The following is a 23,284-nucleotide window of genomic DNA, read 5'->3' as shown; positions in this document are numbered from 1 at the left end:
ATAAACGAAGCTTGTTAAATAAAATTTTTTTCAAAGAAAAAGGAATTATATACTACTGGGGCAGTTCTACTTTGTCTTACAGGGTCGCTATGAGTCGGAATCGACTCGACAGCACTGGGTTTTTTGTTTTTTATACTACAAAAAAGAATTCTACGAACATCAAATAAATGTATAAAAATTATTCCTAAATCAAGAATGAGCTGCAACAGGGCACATTTTACTGAAAAGAATAAATCCAGGATTGATGATGATATCTAAAGGTACAAAAATGTGAAAAATAATAAAATAGAATAACAAAAGGAGGCTATATATTTTTTTAACTATTATTTTAAGATACTAAAGGCTGGACAATGTTCCGCTGCTAGTCATAAGGTTTTCACTGGCTAACGCTTTTCAAAAGTAGACTGAAAGTGAAGAGGACTTGAAGCACTTACTAATGAAGATGAAAGACCACAGCCTTCAGTATGGATTACACCTCAACATAAATCCACCACCCCAGTGCCATCGAGTCGATTCCGACTCATAGCGACCCTATAGGACAGAGTAGAACTGCCCTAAAGAAAACAAAAATCCTCACAACTGGAGCGATGAACAACATCATGATAAACGGAGAAAAGATTGAAGTTGTCAAGGATTTCCTTTTACTTGGATCCACAATCAACAGCCATGGAAGCAGCAGTCAAGAAATCAAAAGACACATCACATTGGGCAAATCTGCTGCAAAGGACCTCTTCAAAGTGTTGAAGAGCAAAGATGTCACCCTGAAGACTAAGGTGCACCTGACCCAAGCCATGGTATTTTCAATCACATCATATGCATGTGAAAGCTGGACAACGAATACGGAAGACCAAAGAAGAGCTGATGCCTTTGAATCGTGGTGCTGGCGAAGAATGTTGAATGTACCACGGACTGCCAAAAGACCGAACAAATCTGTCTTGGAAGAAGTACGGCCAGAATGCTTCTTAGAGGCAAGGATGGCGAGACTATGTCTTACACACTTTGGACATGTTGTCAGGAGGGATGAGTCCCTGGAGAAGGACATCATGCTTGGCAGAGTACAGGGTCAGCGGAAAAGAGGAAGACCCTCAACAAGGTGGACTGACACAGTGGCTGCAACAATGGGGTCAAGCGTAACGATTGTAAGGATGGCGCAGGACCGGGCAGTGTTTCGTTCTGTTGTACATAGGGTCGCTATGAGTCAGAAGTGACTCGACGGCACCTAACAACAACAACAAAGGCTGGACTACTATAAATTACTAGAAAATGATTGATACATGACGACAGAATACTATAAAAATTTTTAGTAATAGAGCAAGTCAAATTATGTCTAATAAATTATTTTCCACCCACCTCCACTAAAGGAAGCCACTGTTCTGCCGAAACACTGAGGTGCTGAAACTGTTTATCACTGATACAATGAAGATTGCCAACAACAAACACCGACGCCCCGAATATCTCACAGGTCCGGCACAATCCTACACAGAACAGATGAAAATTAAAGATTGTTTTCCAATAAAATGCTAAGTTCATTATGCCCAAGATATTCTTTTGCATTTTTTCCCAAATGCGGGGGAAGAGCCAAAAATGGCAGTGGACTGATTAAACTTTTTAGGATCAAAAGATTTTAAGCAAGTTCCCTGGAAAACTATAATTTTACCTCCTAAGTTGGTTGGTTTATCAATGAGTGAGCCCACTACAATCAGTCTTCCAATTGACTTCCCAAGTTTGGCGGCACGATCCTGAAACTCGAGCTCCAGTTCTAAATGTGGAACGTTATTCTTCCATGGGATAATCTTCTTCTGAACGTCAGTCCACTCTGATTTGTTATCTGCTTCACCTGAGGTAGAACCTGGGAAGGAAAAATAATCATATATATATTTGTTGCTAGTTGTTGCTGAGTCAATTCTGACTCATGGTGACCCCAAGTGTGCAGAGCAGAACTGCTCCATACGATTTTCAAGACGGTGACTTTTTGGAAGCAGACCGCCAGGCCTGTCTTCCAAGGTGCCTCTGGGTGGGTTCAAACTGCCAACCTTTCAGCTAACAGTTGAGCGTTTAACCATTTGTGTGTATATAAATATATATATGTGTGTGTGTATATTAATTTTTTAATAGTTTAAAATGATAGTTTGGAATGAGATTCATCACATTAACTAAAGAACTTTGCCTGGATTTTGATACACTTGACATTTTCAATATTTTAAGTTTTTCAGTTCAGCTCTACTAACCAATATACTACATTTCACAAGAATCTAAGATGTACACATTTTTTTCACATTTTTGCATATCTGAAATTAGGAAGCATCTCAGAATCAATATCATGGCTTGGCAGCATTTTTTCCTTAGAGATATACAAAATAACAGTGTATCTTACAAATGGTAATGTGTTAGATTATGATTACTATAGAAATACGGTATCCCTAAAATGTTTAAAAAATTCTTTTATCTTAAATTATTTTACAAGTACTTGGAAAACTTTTTTTAAAAGGAAGGATATTCTACAGAGCAATTATTTCTTCACTAATTTGACAAGTATAAATAATGTTATTTAACCTATATAATTACAGTGTTTTGATCTTAGTAATACAGAACTGAGAATGACTTAAGAGAAAATTCATCCCTGTACTTCTTGGACTCTTACTCCTGACTCACTCCAGACTGCTGACTGAACCATGCTTGACTGCCTATACAATAAGACACATTCCCAGTCCACAAAGAGCACTTCGTTTACTGGAGATACAGCAGACATGCAAATAATTATAGCATAGTAGGATAGTAAGAGTATGCTCACACAGAAAATGAGTCATTACTGTCTGGAGGAGGGGGACCAAAGAGTAAGACCCAGAAAGGCTTAAGGGAAGAGAAGTTAAAGTTTGCAAAGCAGACCATGTGGGAGAAGGGCAATGCAGACAGTAGATACAGCATGTGTACAAGGACAAAACACGGAAGGACAATAATGCAGCAAGAGCAAGGACTTTTGTGTAGGAATGGAAGGAAGCAGGCTCAGAGCTGATCATAAGGGCTTTTTATATAATGATAAAGAATTTATTCTACAGGTGGTGGTGTCAGTTGCCATCAAGTTGGCTCCGACTCATGGTGACCTTATGTGTAACAGAACAAAATGCTGCCCAGTCCTGCACCATCCTCATGATCACCGGTATGTTTGGGTCCACTGTTGTGGCCACTGTGTCAGTGCATCTCATTAAGGGTTTCCCTCACATCAAACATGATGTCCTTTTCTAGTGATCAGTCTTTCCTGATGATAAATGTCCAATGTAAGCAAAATGAAGTCATGCCATCCTCACTTCTAAGGAGCATTCTAGTTATATTTCTTCTAAGATTGATTTGTTTGTACTTCTGGTGATCCTCAGTGTATTCAAAATACCAGTACTGGTTTTGTGTTTTAGAAAAATCCCTCTTCAAAGTGTATTCAAAATACCAGTACTGGTTTTGTGTTTTAGAAAAATCCCTCTTCAAAGTGATGTGGATGATATATTGGGGCTGGAAAACCATGAAGAGGCTTTTGCACTAGTCCAGGCAAAGACAGTGAGAATCGAAATTAAGTCAATGCAGGACGGGCTAAGGAAAAAATAACTTCTATAATAATTTAGTGGCACCATTCAGTTTGCATATGTTGACTTTTAAAGAGCTTATGGAATATCTGGGTACAAATGTCCAATAGGCTCTCGGGAAAGAGCATGGGCAAGAGATAAGGAGCTCAAAGTTAACAGTTGTATAGGTAAGGATTTCAAGTTGTGGTAGGAACTCATAGAAGTGTTCAAGGAGAACATGCAGATTGAGAAGAAAATCAAACCAATGAAAAACCTCAGGTGGATACTAACAGTTAAGCCTCAGAATAAAAAACCTATTGGTATGTTAACTCTCTTTACCAAAAATAAATGAAACAAATACCTCCCTAGTCTTTCCCCATCCTCATTTCTCTGCTCCACTCTACGGCTGAACTCAAAACACATGTCTGTATATGTTGTCTCTATTTCCTTTCCTCCCAGTCTCTACTCAGCCCATTCCAGTCAGGCTTTCCTCACCACACAAATAAAATGACTATGTCGCCTCTTTTGCCGAAACATCTTCATATTTGCTATTCACTATTCCTGGAAAGCTCTTCCCCTAGATCTTTGCTTTACTTGCTCTCTCCCTTCATTGATTTCTCTATTAATGTCAACTCCTTAGAAAGGTTATTCTATTTGTCCCTATCTCTTCACCCTGTTTTATGGTTTCTGAAAATAGTACCTTTTACTACTTGACATTATATTGTATGTTTGTTTATGATTATCTCCCCCACAAGGATGCAAGCTCCATAGGGCAGTGACTGTCTAGTGTCTAGCACTTAAGAGGCAGTAAACAAACATTTGTTGAATGTATGATTAAATTTCAGGCAATATGTCTTAAAATGTGTGAATAAACCATCTACAGTGCTTGGTAAAAAATATACTTTCCTACAGCCCCATACCGAATCTAAGGGTAGATTACGACCTAGAAATCTGCACTTCTAACAAGTTATCCAAAGGATTCTTGAAAACATTCAAATCTTAGAGAACTGCAAATATTAAGGAACAAGTGGGAGAGGGGGACTCACAAAGGAGAGTGAGACGAGTGAGATTTAGCAGGAAAATCAGGATGGCAGAGACTAGCAAATAAATGCCTCAGAAAGATCAGGTACGAAAAGAAGAGGTAAACGTCCATTTAGATTTTGTAACTGGAAGGAAAGTGGTAGTTTTCCAAAAAATTTTAAGGCCTTTCATCAAATTTGGGGAAATTTTGGCCATTATTTCTTCAAATATTCTTTCTGCCCTTTTCCCTCTTCTGCTTCTGGCATTCCCATAATGTATAGGCTGGTCAGCTTGATGGTGCCCCACAGATCCCTTAAGCTCTGTTCACTTTTCTTTACTCTTTTTTCGACTTCTCAGACTGGGTAATTTCAACTGTCCTATCTTCAAGTTTGCCAGTTCTGTCTTTTACCTGTTTAAATCTGCTATTAAACCCCTCCAGTGCATTTTTCACTTCAGTTGTACTCTTTCGCTCCAGATTTTCTACTTGACTGCTTTTCATAATTTCTCTCTTCACTGAGATCTTCATTTAGTTCATACATTGTTTTTCTGGTTTCCTATAGTTCTCTGTCCATGGTTTCTTTAGCTCTGAGTGTATTTTCGACAGGTGATTTAAAATCTTTGTCTAGTATGTCCAATGTCTGGGCTTCCTTAGGGGATGGTTTCTGCTAATTTTTTTCCTTGAATGGGCTATAGTTTGTATGCCTATGATTTTTGGTTGAAAACTGGACATTCAAATATTATAATGTGCTAACTCTGGAAATCAGATTCTCCCCCTTTCCCAGGATTTGCTGTTCTTGATTGTTGAAGGCTTAGCTTTTGTTCAGCCAATGTTTTGATCGAGGTTTCCTTGAATGCCAGGAGCTTTTTAAAAAACAAAAAACCTCTACTAGTCTTTGCAGATTGGCTCAGTGCTAGTATGCCCAATGTCTGGGCTTCCTCAGGTTTTTTGTTGAAAACTGGACATTCAAATATTATAATGTAGTAACTCTGGAAATCAGATTCTCCTCCTTCCTCAGGGTTTGCTGTCCTTGACTGTTGGAGGCTCAGCTTCTGTTCAGCCAGTGTTTTGACTTTGAATGCCAGGAATTTAAAATAAAAAATAAATAACACCTCTCCTAGTCTTTGCAGATTGGCTCAGTGCTGGGACACTTCTTTAACACTTAGCCAGGCCATTTATAGTTCTGCCTCAGCCATCACATCCTGCTTGTACTGGGCCTATAGATTACCCAGTGGTGAAAGCTTAGGGTCTTCTCAGGTCTTTTCTGAGCATGTGTCCTGTTCTGGACATGTACGTGGTTTTCGAAATCCCCCAGTATACACAAGCACTTTGGAATGCCTTAATTTCCCAAATACTCTCTTCCAGGTTTTTCTTCCTAGGCTTTAGGCAGTCTGTTGCATGTGTCAACTATAATCTTTTGCCACAAGTGGCTGTGGGTTCTTCAATCGCCTTAGTGTTTTCAAGCAATACCTACCACTTTTCCACCCTGAGTAGGTCTGGAGTTAGATGAAATTTACATGAGTGCTTTGTTTTAGTCCTTGAGGTAGCATCCAGATAGATTAGAACAGACAAACACAATTATTTGCAAATAAGGCTTGCTATGTTCCTTCCAGAACCAGAAACTAGGATCCCACAATGGGAACACAGGTTGCCGTCTTGAAGACTGCTGCCAAGACAGGGAAGGGGGTGGAGTAAGAGCAAATGAAAGCACCACAAAACGTTTCTACTATTTTTTAGTTGCCTTTTTCTTGATTCAGCATTCACTTGGTTGCTGTACACTTTTGACTCCTTTGCAGAGTTCTGACAAAGTTGGTTCTGACAATTTCTGATTGTTTTCTTGATGTGTCTTTGATGGGATAAGAGTTTGAAGCCGCCTATTCTGCCATTTTGTTGATTATTACTCTGCCCTGTTGGCTAATTTTACCCACTAAATTTAAACCGTGTGGCCACTAAATGTGTACTTTCTTAAATCTATAATCTTTATACAAATATACAGTGGGAGACCAATGAATATTAATTAAAATAATATTTAAAAGGAAAGAGAAGCTACTTTATGTGAAACAAATCAAGTTCTCTTTTCGGTTTTTTATAGCAAAGCTAAATTTTCAAGTGAAAAGTATCAGTCAAACTTATACCACACTTTTTTCAATGGCTTTTCTCAAAGTGGAGGAGCAAAATTCACATCAATGAAAAAGTGATATTATCAACTATCTGTTCTAATTAACTTAAATCAGTAAGCCTAATCAAGTCAACAAAAGGAAAACAAAAACTGTTTTTACCTATGTCCTGCTGAGACCAGTCACCTGGTTTTAGTTCACAAAGTTGAGTTTGAGAAAGGTACCACTGAAATCCTTCATCTAAAGGAATGTCAGTGAATTTGGCAAATTTATCAATGGCAATCCATTCATCTTCAATAAGGCCTGAAAGGCGTGGAAGGGTGTAAAATATGGTCTGAAAAGAGAATTGTAAAATCTAAATTTTTCCTTTAAAAATAACAAAGAAGTACATGATAACACATTTAAAATACAACTTAAACCAGCCCAAAAGCAAAGATGAGAAGGCAGGAAGGGACAGGAAAACTGAACAAAAAGAAACAGGGAATCTGGGGTGGATAAACAGAGCGTGTTGACACATCACAGAGTTGGCAACCAACGTCACAAAACAATTTATGTATTAACTATTTAATGAGAAGCTGATTTGCTATGTAAACTTTCACCTAAATCATAATAAAATAAACAAACAAAACCCAGTAAAAACCCAGCGCCGTTAAGTCGATTCTGACTTATAGCGACTCTATAGGACAGAGTAGAACTGCCCTGTAGAGTTTCCAAGGAGCGCCTGGTGGATTTGAACTTAATTATTACTACTGACATATTCTCCCAATCTATCATATCTAATTGAATTACATACTTTCATTTATATCTTGTAGCAACTTTCTGTATATATTTCTCATTTCTCTAAAAAATTAGGGGATTAATTTAGGAAATCCCTGAGAGCAGACAGATCTTCCACTCCTGTATTCCTAACTGCATGTAATACATCACCAAACCCAGAGTATAGGCTCTGAATAAAAAAAAAAAAAGTATTTTGGAATTAATCATTACAAATGTTGAGCAAGGTTTGGACAAATACAATTCACTGATAACAAAACACCTCCATAACCTATCAAATTCAAGCTCATTTTATGTCACATCTTTTACTGTTGCTATCCTTAGATGAATCTAGAATCTGAAATTTTGGTCTGACTATATATAATGGGGCCCTGGTGGCATAGTGGTTAAGATCTATGGCTGCTAATCAAATGATCGGCAGTTCACATCCATCAGCTGCTCCTTGGAAACCCTATGAGCAGTTCTACTCTCTCTACAGGGTCACTATAAGTTGAAATCAACTCAACAATGGATTTTTTTTTTAATATATATTAGCAGTGTGACCTTAGGCAAGGCATTTAGCCTTTATTGGCTTCAACTTCCCCATGTGTAAAATGAGGGTAAAATCAGACTAAAACAGCACATGAAAGCATTTTGTAAATTTCTTAGCATGATACCACTGTAAAGCAGCTTTTAGTCAGTCACTCCATAAACAATCCTTCTTCCTTTTCCCTACTAAAACCAAGACCCAGAAAATGACCAAAGGCGAAGAGGTACAGAAGAAGCATAAGCACAAGTAGGCAATTTAAAAATGAAATAACAAGCAACTTACAACAATGTGCAAGTCTTTTAAAGTAAGTATGGTTTTGTTCATGATTGCAACTAATGTTCATTAAGTATCCAGGACACTAGATAAAGCTCTAAGTATATATAGAGAGTTCTTGAGAGCCATTAACTTTCATTATTTTATTTACACATATAATTATGATTCAGATCATTAATGGAGACTACAGAATATATGAGAGTGAGGTAGTCAAAGGAAGGGACAAGAAAAAGAGGGAAGCAAGGGACTTACTACTGCTGGAGAACTGAACAGAAAAAAGTTGAGCACTAGATAGTTATTAAAGGAGTCCTTCAGAAAGATGTCAAACAAAGCATTCTGGGCGCTAAAGAACACAGAGCAGAGCATGTTAAAATATTTGTTCCTATTTTCAAAACTAACAGTTGAGAAAAATCCTCAATAATATTTGCACTGAAGCAACAGAAAATACATGTTAATAATACCCTATGATGTATATCTCATGATATATATATGTATCCACATTAAAAAGAAAGGCTAACTTATTAGTAACCCACCAAAAAAATTGCTTATGTCCAGTAGCTAAAGTTACTGACACTCCCAAGTTCTTCAGAGGTGTGGTTTTGGGTCAAATGTTTTCAATTCAAAGGCAGAACATTATAATTATAGTTGAAACAGGGAGAGAGTAATGTGATATAAATTTTAGCAATTTCTACATTAAATTTTACAGTAAATTAAATAATTTATATACTAATTAAATGTTTATCATTCTTAAAATTATATAAGTACATTCTGTTGCAATCCATAATGTGATTTTGCTATTTAATTTTAGTGATCCAGAACCTAAAAAAATGCAATTAATGAAAGAGTAGGTCTTTCTGTTCTTTCATTGAAAATGGGCTTCATTACAACAAAATCTCACCTGCACAAATGTTTTCACTCATTTCCTTTTTATGTCAGAACAGATTTCTGTTTAGAGTTAAATATTCCCTTCCAGTGTTTACAAGCCAGACACTGCCTGAGAAATAGAAAGTGAAAATGACTAGCCAATTTTCACTGCTTAAGAGTGAAATGCAAGCAAGTCATCTGCATAAAGAGTGACAAAATTAAACTTAGAGCTTTAAAATGTTAAGGTGATGTTTGTAAGCAAGGAAAAAAATTAACCTCATCATAATCCTTCAGCAATCAGGACAGTGAAGGGAGCTCAGGATTAAAGACACATTAGAGAATTTGTAAATGATATTCTCTACTCACCTCCAGACAATAATCCTTAAGTGGCTGAAATGTTGCAAAAAAGAAATGCTCCTGAATGCGCTGCCAATTCTTCTTGGCATTCCTGAGGATTAAAAATCTAGTATGAGGTGCAGACAAGCGAAACCACTCTGGTTAGGGGGCAAATCAATTTGCTGTCTTGAAGAGGTGCTGTAGAATTCAGAACGGAAAACTGTGTATATATTATACTAAGATTTATACACCCATATCACTAGTACTAGTTTTTTATCTCTAATATCAACGTACTTAAAAACAGACAATAAGTTTCAATTTTTTTGTGTGATCCATAGGGTTTTTGTTTGTTTTGTAGTTGTTACATCTCACATTTTTAAATGAAACTCAAAGACAGAGAAATTAAATCACTGTCAAAGTCATACAAAAAATAGGGATCAATCAAGTAGAGTGTGGTGAGCTCAGAAAAAGTAACTGCAATCAAAAAGCGGTTGACGACTAACCATGATGGGGAACATCTCACGGAACAATCCCCCAGATACACGACTAACCACGATGGGGAACATCTCACGGAACAATCTCCCAGATACACGACTTACCACGATGGGGAACATCTCACGGAACAATCCCCCAGATACACGACTAACCACGATGGGGAACATCTCACGGAACAATCCCCCAGATACACGACTAACCACGATGGGGAACATCTCACGGAACAATCCCCCAGATACACGACTAACCACGATGGGGAACATCTCACGGAACAATCCCCCAGATACACGACTAACCACGATGGGGAACATCTCACGGAACAATCCCCCAGATACACGACTAACCACGATGGGGAACATCTCACGGAACAATCCCCCAGATACACGACTAACCACGATGGGGAACATCTCACGGAACAATCCCCCAGATACACGACTAACCGCGATGGGGAACATCTCACGGAACAATCCCCCAGATACACGACTAACCGCGATGGGGAACATCTCACGGAACAATCCCCCAGATACACGACTAACCACGATGGGGAACATCTCACGGAACAATCTCCCAGATACACGACTAACCACGATGGGGAACATCTCACGGAACAATCTCCCAGATACACGACTAACCACGATGGGGAACATCTCATGGAACAATCTCCCAGATACACAACTTACATGATCGGGGGAAGGATTCTAAAAAGGAACTACATGAGAAATCTTGCACTGGAATCCTTAAGTCTCTCTGGCAATAGACCCTTTTTTCTTCAGGAGAGAAAATTATTATATAAGTCACCTTTTCTACTTTTACACAACATGAAGCCAAAATGTACCAACTTTCATCAGCCAAACAAATTCAATACGAGCAGCACTTAAATTCTTAACACAAATTATTGAAGTTTTAAAAGGCAAAAGAGGTAGGGAGTAAAATTTATAAAGCACCACATTCAGGTTTCACTTTAAATTCATGATCATCCATCAAAAGCTGAGTAGCAATTTCAAGACATTTTTCCTGGCAGGATCATTCTCCCACTCTCGCCGCGGTATCTTCTTCACTCATGCAAGTTTCTGTTCCTCTCCTCTCCTCTCACTATCAGCAGATACTATGCCTCACCTATCACTGGAGTGAAAAACAGAAGACATTAGATGAAACATCTTTCATCTTCCTGTCACCGCCTTATGTGCCCTTCCCTTCCCTCCTCCTCTCTTCAAAGGACAACACCCCATATGTGCTCTAGATCCCATTTCCTTGGATTCTGCTCTATCTACTCCTCCCTCTCTGTATCTCTTCCTCTTTTCTAGTCCATCCTTTCCTTCAGCTTATTCAAAAGAGCTCTCATGTCTAATTTTCAAAAAAAAAAAGAAAAAACAGCCTTATGAAAACATCCATTGATAGGGGACTCATGAGATACCTTAAGGCACAGCCATACAATAGAATACCGAATAGCTGTTAAAAGAAAAATTCATTTACAGGTTAGCACCTTTGGTGGGGGAAGAGAGGAAGGGACAGACGGAAGGAGAGTATTGCATTTTTATACTTTTCTACATTATTCAATTTCCTAACCATGTATATCTATTTAAAAACAACTAATGTCACAAAACTAAAAATAAAAACCAAAGACCCTCCTCTGATAGCACATTCACCATAACTATTGTACTTTCTATTATTTTTTACCGAGAATTTTCTAGAGAGAATTGTCTCCACAAGTTGGCTGTGTCTCGCCTTCCTCTCTGCCCATTTTTTAAAAATTAAAAGACATGAAGTATTTAAAATATTCCAAATATTCAAGTAAAGATAATAATACAATAGACAGCAGAGAACCTACCACGCTGATGTAATGTGGGTTCTATAGCTACCAAGAAACTCAGAATAGGATCTATTGCCAATTAAAACATTTCAATGCCAGGGAATAAATCACGATTTACTAACAAAGGAAACTGTCAACTGACAAACAAATGCGTACCGTCACGTGAAATGACGTCAACTCCCTCAAACTTCCTTCTACAAAAGGAAGGGCATAAGGGACTATGGATTAACTGTATGTTCCCTGGCTACTTACCTCTAACCTGAGGACACGAGGAGTACTCCATACAGAGGCAATGTGTTCTATTAAAATACTGACTTAATTTCATGAAACGGTATATTAGAAACAACTTTTGCAGTCTGAATTCGGGTTACAACATAACACAAATGCTCTCCTGAAAAGTACGAATGCCCAAACCTACTCATGCAAATAAAGCTGGCCAAGTATTCACTAAGTATAAAAAATGATAAATAAAACATACCCATCCACCATGAGAAAATAAGACATTTGATCACTTGAAAAAGATCAAGAATCCCAGTTGCCAGCTTATACCTGGAAAGTTAAGAATCCTTGGCAATGTTGCCCTTTCTTTGCTCTGCTGTCCTTCATTTATAGTCTCTCCACCTAATTTTCTTATTTTTCTTTCTAGCCCTTTTCCCTGTATGTATGTATATACATATATGCATATATAATATAAAATTAAATATTTTTCCCCTGAGCCCCCCCAATACGTTCCTTACTCAATCACTCAAATGCCTCTTTGGACAACTGTATCAAAAGTTAAGGCAGGTAGAAGATTTATAGGATAGCCTGTGACTATAGTGATACCCTCATCCCTGGCCCCATGTGAAACTAAGACTCATGAAAAGTTTTATTTGCACCATGGGCTAACAGGAAGGTCAAGGCAAAATCCTCTAGATGCTACTGGTTTTCCAAACATTTATTTCATACTTGTAATACAGTGCTTCCAGTCATTATCAGTTTGTTTATACATGGGAGTGCCTTTTGAGTTTCTAAAGAAAAATTTCTAATGTTGACTGATACTGCCTGGGTCTCTGAAATTTCTAAAAATTTCAGCATTCCTGGGTGGTGATAATCAATGATGGTCATTTTTTAAAAAGTAAAATGACACCACCACCACCTTAGAGAAGAAATAAGCAAAGGCCCTAGGAGATGCTTGGGACCCAGTACCCTGCTTTTCTGCAGTGACTCCCAACGAGAGGGAGTGTGGAAGGAAGAGGTACACAGCAGCAGCACCTGCAGAGATTCACCAGGTGCTGGGTCATGCACGCATCCCCCCTCCCGCCCACAGCAGCAACATTTTGTCTGTTTGATATTGAGCTTCTGTGTAAGATTTTGTTTGGAGAATAAATGAGTTCTGCTGGGTGGGGGGCAGTAAGGGTAGGGATGAGTTCTGCTGGGTCGGCAGGGAGTGGTAAGGGTAGGGATGTCTGTTTTACTAGCAAAGCTGAAGGGTTAAGTACACTATCTTTAAAGTCAGCCCATTCTCAGCACTCCTTTAACAACAGAGGATGATGACATTTGGCTATACTGAAGAGAAACATCTTCTAAAAGGAATGTAAAAGATGACTTATAAAACACAGGATTGAAGGTTAAAAAGCAATGAAAGGTCAAGAAGGAGCTGACAATGATTAAAATTGTAAGTAAACTGGATATCAAATAGTGGACATCAGACAGACATTATAATTTACCTTCTACAAGGCTCTACATGCTCAAAACTAAACCCTAACCCACTGCCATTGATTCCAACACATGGCAACCCCATGTGTTACAGGACGGAATTCCTCCATAGGGTTTTCCTGGCTGCAATCTTTATAGAAGCAGATTGAGAGGCCTTTCTTCTGAAGTGCCAGTGGGTGGGTTCAACCACCAACCTTTGGGTTAATAGCCGAGAGCAAACTGTGCCACCTAGGGACCTTATGTGCTCAAGTATGACGGGATTAGAAGATAAAAGTCCAGGGTACCTTCCGCACCTTCTCTGTGGATTCTACTGGAAGTAAAGCAGTAAGTTACAAGTCTCACTTACCCTGCTCCATGCGTGTTTTCCACTTGATTGAGACTGGATTCGATCACAGAAGTCAAAGCATCAAATTCTTCAACATATAATGTTTTACACAAGCTCCAGATTTTCTTAAGAGCAAGTAAAGCATAGAGTCGAATACTGAAATTGTGACTGAAACACCACTGCAGTGCAATAATAAGGGCTTGCTTCAGAATTAGTCTCTGTAAAGAAAGGGGAAAATTCTTTAAATGTAAACATGGACCATTTCACTCTTGGTTGTTTGAGAAAAAGGTATACAGATGATGAAAGTGCTACCGAGGACTCTTTTCACTGGCTTTGCGCTGGCAGGGCTTTCATTCTTCCTTCCTGGACGGAGTAGGCGCACCGATATTAGCAATTTCCTCAAGGAAAAAAAAAATACACTCCCAGCTCTTCCGTTTTCATTTTCAGTGCTGTAATACATCCCCACCCTCCATACTTTGCTGCCTGGGTTAGTTCCGTTGAGTCAATTCTGACTCATGGTGACCCCATGTGAGCAGAGTAGAACTGCTCCATAGGGTTTTCCAGGCTATAACTTTTCAGAATCAGATCACCAGGCCTATCTTCCCAGGCGCCTCTGGATGGGTTCTATCTACTAACCATTTGACTAGTAGTGAAGTGCTTAGCCTTTCAGCCAGAGGGTAAAGTGGAATTACTAGTCAGATAGGATCCATTATTTTTCCTACTAGCTGAGTAGTATTCCACTGTATGTATGTACCACATTTTATTTATTTATTCATCTGTTGATGGGCATTTAGGCTGTTTCCAGCTTTTGGCTATTGTGAATAGTGCTGCAATGAACACTGATGTACAAGTCTCCTTTTGAGTCTCTGCTTTCAAGTCTTTTGGGTATATATCCAGGAATGGAATTGCTAGGCCATATGTAGTTCCATTTTCAGGCACCGCCACACTGTTTTCCACAACATGCTGCACCATTTTGCATTCCCACCACCAATGGATAAAGGTTCCAATTTCCCCACATCCTCACCAATGTGTTAATTGTTTTTTGTTTTTTTTAAATCTTAGCCATTCTAGTGGGAGTAAAATGGTATCTCATTGTGGTTTTGATTTGCATCTCTCTGATGGCTAACGACACTGAGCATCTTTTCATGCATCTGGTGGCCATTTGAAAGTCCTCTTTGGTGAAACGTCTATGCAACTCCTTTGCCCATTTTATAACTGGATTTTTTGTCTTTTTGATGTTAAGCTGTCGAAGTTTTATACATATTTTGGTCATTACGCTCTTGTCGGGTATGTGGTTCCTGAAGATATTCTTCCAGTCAGTAGCTTCTCTTTTCACTTTTTTGGTAAAGTCTTTTGATGAACAAAAGCTTTAATTTTTTAGGAGGTTCCATTTATTTTGTATTTTGCTTATTGTACTTTTGTTATTATAGTAAATAATTCACTGTTGAAAGCTAGGCCTGACAGTGTTGCCCATTTGTTCTTCTAAGAATTTTATGGTTTTAGTATGAGTATATACATTTAGGTCCTTAATGCATTTGAATTTGTTTTTGTGTATGGTGTGGGGCATGGATCTGGTTTCATTTTTCTGCATATGGAAATCCAATTTTCCCAGCACCACTTATTGAAGATACTCTTCTTTCCCCATAGAACGGACTTGGTACCCTTGTCAAAAGTAGCTGACCATAGACATGTGGGTTATTTCTGGACTCTCAATTCTATTCCATTGATATATGTGTCTATTGTTATACCAGTACCAGGCTGTGTTCATTACTATAGCTGTATGCTTTAAAAACAGAAAATATGAGTCCTCCTACTTTGTTTTTCTCTTTCAACATGGTCTTAGCTATCTGGGGCCTCTTGCCATTCCATGAAAAAATTTGAGGATTGTTTTTTCTATTTCTGTAAAGAAGGCTGCTGGGATTTTGATTGGGATTGCATTGTATCTATAGATTGCTTTGGGTAGTGCTGCCATCTCAATATTAAGCCTTCCCATCCAGGAACATCGTATACCTTTCCATTTATTTAAGTCTTCTTTAGTCTCTTTAAGTAGTGCTTTACAGTTTTCATTGTATAAGTCCTTCACGTCCCTGGTTAGATTTATTCCTAGGTATTTTATTCTCTTAGATGGTATTATAAATGGAATTGTTTCCCTAATTTCGTTTTCAGGTTTCTCATTGCTGGTGTATAGAAACCCAGCTGATTTTTGTTTGTTGACCTTGTACCCTGCAATTTTGTTAAATTTCTCTATTACCTCTAGAAGTTTTCTTGTGGACTCTTTGGAGTTTTCTATATATAGGATTTGTCAAAATATTTTTCAGCTATTTCACCAAAACTACAATATTAATTTCTCATCTGTTTTACCTCTCTCAATAGATTGTAAACAAATCTTTTTCCTGTATGTATTTAAAACAGAAAGATTTCATAAAATACTAATAGTAGTTTGCCATACTTCATTGACTCTAAGACACTCTGATGCTGCAGCTTTCTTGATCTTACCAGAAGGTATCAACAGAAGTTTTCATGTAACTAGGACATAAGTGGCGCCCTGGTGGCAAAGTGGTTAAGAACTCAGGCTGCTAACCAAAAGGCTGGCAGTTTGAATCCACCAGCTGCTCCTTGGAAACCTATGGGAAAGCTCTACTCTGTCCTTTAGGGTCGCTGTGAGTCGAAATCGACTCGACGGCACACAACAGCAACAGAACATAGTTGCCATCTGGCTGGCAGATAGTGTAAGCACTATCACCTTTAAGATGCATCACGATTTTAGAGGCTGCAATGGGGTGTGTGTGGGGGGGGGGTCTGTCTTAGAATTGATTCAATAGGTTAACAACTAAATTTGACTGTACCACTGTTTAAAGAGTAGAGCACTGAAAAATTCTAGGAAAACTTTCCCTCCTATATGTCACTGTCAACATTAATTTATTAAGTTTTATTCTACAGTCTACAGCATATCAGCACATTCTTCTCTGTAGACTGAATAATACATAATCTTCCTCTAAATCTTACTGGCAGGTTCTCCTAAATTCTTTATAGTTACCACAGTAATTGACCAGAATTAGTTCTGATTTCTGCTTACCTGTGTTGTAAACCACTAAGGAAACTGCTTTATACCTGAGAAAGACAGAAGATCTGGGATTTGTACCCCTAATGATGACAGTCATTTTATATCAACCTTCAATTACCCAAGAGCTTTTAATACTCTGACCTTAAGTTTCTTCACACAAGCATTTATTAAGTAACTAGCAGTTAGTCAAGGAACAGGTATATATAAAAAGAGAAGTCCTACTTGAAGAATTCTAAGTAAATACCTTTATTTATATCCACAGAAAATATTCATTAATTTGTCTATAAATTTAGTAGTACTCAGGCATAATTCAGTGTTTGTGTGTGTATATGGGTGTATACCTTACTGTATATTTTTGTTTACGTATGTGTGCACATTAGGGGGAAAACTAAAGGGAAGGGGAGAAATTTAAAAAAGACAAAGAATACTCTACATTTACAAAAATTAGTATAAACAGATAAAAATACAATTTTTGAAAATTAAGTTTATACTCTTCTTAAAAACAATTTACACTCACCTTTTCTGAAATATCTTCAATAATGACGTCCAAATGTGACAAAACTGATAAAAATGTACAAATGCTTGTTTTAAATTTTTCTTCACCCTGAAAAAACAAATAACCAAACACACCAAGATAAACAAACATCCATCCTAGGCTTATTAGAAGCACATGTGAGGCCCTGTGCTGAACACTGGAGGAGAACAGGAAAGGAAGCAGTCCCTCCCCTCAGGAAGCCTATGGCCTGGCTGGGGGTACAGGATTAAAAGCAGGAAAAAAAACAAGGAAAGTAACCTCCCAAAGTCAAACGCCAATGCACACAACAGTCAGCACACAGCAGTAATACAAGACATTAGATAATTTAACTGTAAAGTGAGTGGCAGAGCCAAGGACATGCCTGCCTCGGGATGGGAAGGACCGGCCTGGAGGAGAGGACACAGAAGAGCAGGAATGTGTGCTGAGGCTAAAGCACTGCCGTGATGGCACCCTGCGTCCAGTGCTGGGAGCAGTCACGTCCAGCTTCATGGCGCGACTGTGGCTGCAGCTCTGGAAGCAGCTGAGCCTCCTTCGTTTTCCAAGCCTCATTCTGTAGCTTTCCTGGCATTCTGTAAGCTAGCTAATATCCTCATCCCACCTCACCCCACCCTGCTTTTTAAATCTTGTTTTTATTTCAGCAGGCAAAAGTTGTCTTCTTTGCTTACAACTAAAAAACCTGAATGATTATCTACAGGAAAAAATGGAGGTTTAAAAGGAATAAACAAGGTCTGAAAAGTTCTTTATGAAAAGTAAAACTGAGATAAGTAGAAAAACTAAACAGAATCACGGGCATTACCAGCTGCATGGAAGTCAGGAGGTTTTAGATGTACACTGAAAACAATTTGCCCTTTTGTGAGGATTTCTGAGGCTGTGCTTACTCACTTGACAGCAGGCTGTGAGAAGCAGAGTGAGGTGCATCTATGGTTGAAATGATGGTGAAAAAACTAAATTAACTAAGCAGTACCTGAGAAACAATTCGAAGAAAAGTGACAGACTTATTCTTAATTAAATGGACTTGGAGGAGGAGGTTATCTTCTAATGGTGAAAAAGAATGTGGCTTTTGAACTTGAACTGACATACGATTTAAAGCTTCATCCTTTTCTTAGTGGTGTGACAAAATTACTCTGAACTTCTGTTTTTTCCTAAAATGTAAAAACCCCAACCTATCTGTCATGACTATTGTCAGGATGTTGTTGCTGCTTACTGAGACATCCAGGTTTCAAGCTAGGAGACTGGGAGGATTAAGGATATCAAAAGGGGAACCAATTTTAGAGGAAGATACTGTATCACCAATTTAGCTTTACACGTAATTAAGTTTGAAGTGATTGTGTGACAACGTTGCAGATGCAGAGAACCGGCACAGACGGGGTTCACAATATAAAGATTTACAGAGACTCAGAGTACACGAGTCCCGTAATGGAGTGTATGAAGACAAGCACAAGGGGCTACATAATGATTGTTACGATGAGGCCAAGCATAAGGGTTGAGAGGAAGAAAGGAAATATATGACGTAATCCGAATAAAAGGAAGAGAACAATGAGAGCACATAGTAGTGCAACACTCAGCTGCAGAGGAAGCATCCCCAATGTGAAAGGTTGCCAGGGCAGTCAGTGGAATGAAGAAAGGAAAAACGAAGGCAGTGTGCAGCTAGAGATAAAATTCTCAATATATGATTTCTAAAAATGTAGTGGGGACCTTGGTGGCTACAAGAGAGCAAAGGAGCAAAGATCACTCATTCTAGAAGCTGAATAGTAAAGAAAAGAGACTGACACAATGGCTGGGTGGAGGAAAAGTCAGCAGAAATGAGACTGAAGATACTGGAGAGAGGAAAGAATTCAGAGAGTAAATACCAAAAAGGAAACACAATGAGGACATAGGTAGGAGGGGCAGATATGAAAAGGAGAACTATCCCTTCCCCTGAAATAGAGAAAAACAAAAAGAGATCTTTTAAAGAGGGCACCTCCATTTTTACATAATAGAAGGCAAGATCATTTAGTAAGAAAATGAAGGGTTAATTTGGGGATCAAAAGATAACATTCACAGCAAGCATTTACAAATGATACCTAAAAACAATTAGTAATCTGTTAGGAAGCCTACAATTATAACCATCATTAATCTTAGCATCAGCTACTCAAAAGTTATTTTAAACCTAAGAAATTTGGGGGAAGAAAGATTTAGAATGCGTGGCAGTACAGACAAGTCAAAGTGGAAATGAATTAATAAATGTTTTTATCTAGGCTATAGGGGTTCACTACTATTCTCTCTACTTTGGCTACATTTGAAATTTTCCTACTAAAAAGTCTTTTAAAATGTAAGGAATGCATTTTTCATCACTCTTATTACTAAGAATAAGGATACAGAGCACTTATTTCTCTTACTTTTTAATAACTACAAAAGTCTTTCCCATATTTATTTCTTTGGAATTGATCACTTCTCGAATGAAAACTCTGATACACTAAAGATAAATTCCGGTATTTCTTCCTTATACATTAGTTCAGACCTTGCAAAACAATTTACGACGCCAGACAGGACAGCAGATAGTAAAAATTAGGTGAAACAACTGCAGAGTCAAAATCTTTTTTAATTGAAAAAAATATGAAAAACTCCTTTACTTACATAAGAAAAACAATTCCAGAACTTTGGAAGAAATTGAGGGAATTTATGAAGAATCAATATAATAATCCATTCTATGAAATATTTTATGGATGCTTGATTATTGATGAAACCAGCCTGGAAAATCTTGTCAATAATTCCACTCAAGAAATTCTGAGGAAAATAAAGTTCACAAATTAAACCTCTTGTTCTAATTATTAATTAAAGAAAATTTTTTTTAAAGCTTACAGTTTTAACACAAGTAACATACCATTTTTTTTCTTGTGAAAAAAAATAGATAAAAGTTGCCATTTTAACCATTTTTAAGTATATAATTCAGTACCATTAATTACATTCAGAATGTTGTACAACCATAACTCTGCACAATGTAGAGCAATTTCCCTTTATTCCTGTTTTTTTTTTTTTAACAGGAAATGGTATTGAATTGTGTCAAATGCCTTTTCTGCATCAGTTGAGACAATCGTGTGGTGTTTCTCCTTTGTTCTATTATTGTGCTATATGATAATGATTGATTTTTTAATGTTTAACCACCTTTGCATTCCTAGAATAAATCCCATATGATCCTGGTGTTTAACCCTTTCAATATGCTACTGGATTTGGTTTGCTAGTACCTTGCTGAGGATTTTTACATCTATATTCATAAGGTATATTGGTCTGTAGTTTTCTTTATCTGGCTTGAATACCAAGGTAAAGTTCGCCTCACAGAATAAGTTAGGAACTGCTCGTCTGTATTTTAGGAGAGCTTAAGCAGAATTGACATTAATTATTCTTTAATGTTTGGTAGAATTTCCCAGTGAAGCCATGTGGCCAAGGACTTTTCTTTGTTTTGAGATTTTTACTAATTCAATTTCACTTGTTACAGGGCTGTTCAGATTTTCTATTTCTTCTTGAGTCAGATTAGGATATTGGAATGTGTCTAGGAGTTGGTCCATTTCATCTAGAGTATTTGTTGGCACATAGCTGTTCATATTCTTATAATCCTTTTATTTCTATAGGGTTGGTAGTAATGTCTCCTATTCATTTTTTGGGTTCAATTTTTTGTGTCATCTTTTTTTGTTAATCTAGCTAAAGACTTGTCAATTTTATTGATCTCTTTAAGGAACCAACTTTGATTTGTTGATTCTATTGTTTTTCTGTCCTCCATTTATTTCACTCTAATCTTTTTTTTTTTTTAATCTTTACTATTCCCTTCCTTCTTCTAGCTTTGAGCTTAGTTTGCTCTTCTTTTTCTAGTTCCTTAAGATGTAAAGTTAAATTATTGACTTATTTCTTCTTTTCAATACAGAATTTATGGCTATAAAATTCCCTCTAAGCACTGGCTTCATTGTGTCCTGTAAGTTTTGGTGTGTTGTACTTTCATATTCATTCACCTCTAAGTATTTTCTAAAAAAAAAAAAAAAAAAATTAGAAAAAAAACAAAAAAACTTTGATCCATTAGTTGTTTAATAGTATACTTCCACAGAGGTGTGCATTTTCCCATTTTCCTTCTTCTATTAAAGTCTAGTTTCTAGTTTCCATAGAAGTCTAGTTTCATTCCACTGTGGTCAAAAAAGATACTTCATATGATTTCAAACTTTTTAAATTATTGAGGCTTATTTTGTGACCTAACATATGGTCTATCCTGGAGAATGTTCCATGTGTGTTTGAGAACAGAGTGTACTGCCGTTGGTTGGAGTATTCTATGTATGTCTGTTACATCTACTTGGTTATAGCACTGTTCAAATCTATTTCCTTATTGATCTTCTGTCTAGATGCTCTATTCATTATTGAATGTGGTGTAATGAAGTCTCCAACTATTATAAACTACTTCTCCCTTTAGTTCTGTCAGTGTTTGCTTCACTTATTTTGGAGCATATATAATTGCTATATCTTCTTGATGAATTGACCATTTTATCAATATATGTTTTTCTTTGTCTCTTCAACAGTTTTTTTTATTTAAAGTCTACTTTGCCTGATAACATACAGTCGCTATGAGTCAGAACTGATTCACCAGCAACGTGTTTGGTTTTCTTTTTTTTTGGTTGTCTGATAATAGTATAGCTATACCAGCTCTTTTTTGGTTACTATTTATATGGAATTTTTTCCCCATATTTTCACTTTTGACCTACTTGTATTTTGAATTTAAAGTGATTCTCTTGTAGACAGCATATAGCTGAATTTTTTTTATATATCCATTCTGCCAATCTCTGCCTTTTGATTGGAGAGTTTAATCTATTTACATTTAAAATAATTATTGATAAGGAAGGACTTATTCTGACATTTTGCAATTTGTTTTCTGTATGTCTTATAGCTTTTTTGTCCCTCATTTCCCCCACAATGGCCTCTTTTTGTGTTTAGTTGATTTTTTGGGTAGTGAACCATTTAATTTCCTGTTGTGTTATTATTTTTTAGATATCTTCTTTGTTCTAACCGTACAGATTACGGATTACATTTAACATCCTAAATTTATAACGATCTGCTCTGAAACACCATCAACTTCAAAAGCATAAAAAAAATATTTGCTCCTATACAACTCTACCCCCCTCCTTACATGGCTATCATCACGAATTACATCTTTATACACTGTGTGCCCAATAACAAAGATTTATAAATATATTTTATGCATTTGTCTTTTTAAAAATGTAAGACATAAAAAGTGGAGTTACAAATCAAAAACACAATAATACTGGTTTTTATATTTACTCATGTAGTTACCTTTATCAGAGATCTTTATTCCTTCACATGAATTTGAGTTACTGTCTAGTGTCCTTTCATTTCCACCTGAAGGATTCCTTTTAGCCTATCTTGTAGGGCAGGTCAAGCGGTAATGAATTCCCTCAGCTTTTATCTGGGAATGTCTTAATTTTGCCCTCATTTTTGAAGGGCAGTTTTGCCAGTTATAGAATTCTTGGGTGACACATTTTTTTTTCTTTCAATACTTTAAACATGTAATCCCATTGCCTTCTGGCCTCCATGGTTTCTAATGAGAAATTAGTTGTTAATATTACTGAGAATCCCTTGTATGTCACAAATTGTTTCTCTTGCTGTTTTCAAGATTCTCTTTACCTTTGGCTTTTAACAATTTTACTATGTATCTCAGTATGTATTTCTCTTGAGTTTTTTCCTACTAGTGAATTTTTAATTTCATAAGATACTTTTCAGCTCCAGAATTTGTCTGGTTCCTTACGATAATTTCTATCTCTTCATAGATATTCTCATTTTGTTCACAAATCATTTTCCTAATTTCCTTTAGGTTTTTGTCGAGAGTTTCAATAAGCTCTTTGAGCAAATTTAAGACAGTCG

At 37.2% G+C, this 23,284-nt stretch overlaps 2 protein-coding genes across 6 annotated transcripts in view; both read right to left on the bottom strand.

The window, feature by feature from the left end:
- Positions 1–23,284, bottom strand: part of TARBP1 (TAR (HIV-1) RNA binding protein 1) — an 84,403-nt gene that overhangs the window by 1,747 nt on the left and 59,372 nt on the right. For 2 of the 5 annotated variants that reach the window (XM_049868047.1, XM_049868048.1), the window contains exons 22-28: positions 20,006–20,155; positions 17,372–17,458; positions 13,812–14,008; positions 9,493–9,574; positions 6,849–7,020; positions 1,658–1,849; positions 1,351–1,475 (exon numbers count right to left, since the gene is read on the bottom strand). In XM_049868047.1, coding sequence (XP_049724004.1) covers positions 1,351–1,475; positions 1,658–1,849; positions 6,849–7,020; positions 9,493–9,574; positions 13,812–14,008; positions 17,372–17,458; positions 20,006–20,155 — 1,005 coding nt within the window. Of the gene's footprint in view, positions 1–1,350; positions 1,476–1,657; positions 1,850–6,848; positions 7,021–9,160; positions 9,257–9,492; positions 9,661–13,811; positions 14,009–17,371; positions 17,459–20,005; positions 20,156–23,284 lie in introns of those variants that run through there. The other 3 variants (XR_007515236.1, XM_049868049.1, XM_049868050.1) reach the window with 3 other exon arrangements.
- LOC126066737 (uncharacterized) lies at positions 9,669–13,805 on the bottom strand. Its single transcript, XM_049868051.1, has 2 exons — positions 10,902–13,805; positions 9,669–10,724 (listed from the first exon to the last, which is right to left on the bottom strand). The coding sequence occupies exon 2, from the start codon at positions 10,602–10,604 to the stop codon at positions 9,924–9,926; it is 681 nt and encodes a 226-aa protein (XP_049724008.1). The 5' UTR covers positions 10,605–10,724; positions 10,902–13,805; the 3' UTR covers positions 9,669–9,923.

Source organism: Elephas maximus, chromosome 24, assembly GCF_024166365.1.
Source record: "Elephas maximus indicus isolate mEleMax1 chromosome 24, mEleMax1 primary haplotype, whole genome shotgun sequence".
Lineage (NCBI taxonomy): Eukaryota > Metazoa > Chordata > Mammalia > Proboscidea > Elephantidae > Elephas > Elephas maximus.
Note: the sequence above shows the minus strand (reverse complement) of the source record. Positions and strands in the feature narration are given on the sequence as shown.

Excerpts from the sequence above, each read along its gene's own strand:
- LOC126066737 (XM_049868051.1), bottom strand. The coding sequence starts at position 10,604 with ATGTTCCCCATCGTGGTTAGTCGTGTATCTGGGAGATTGTTCCGTGAG.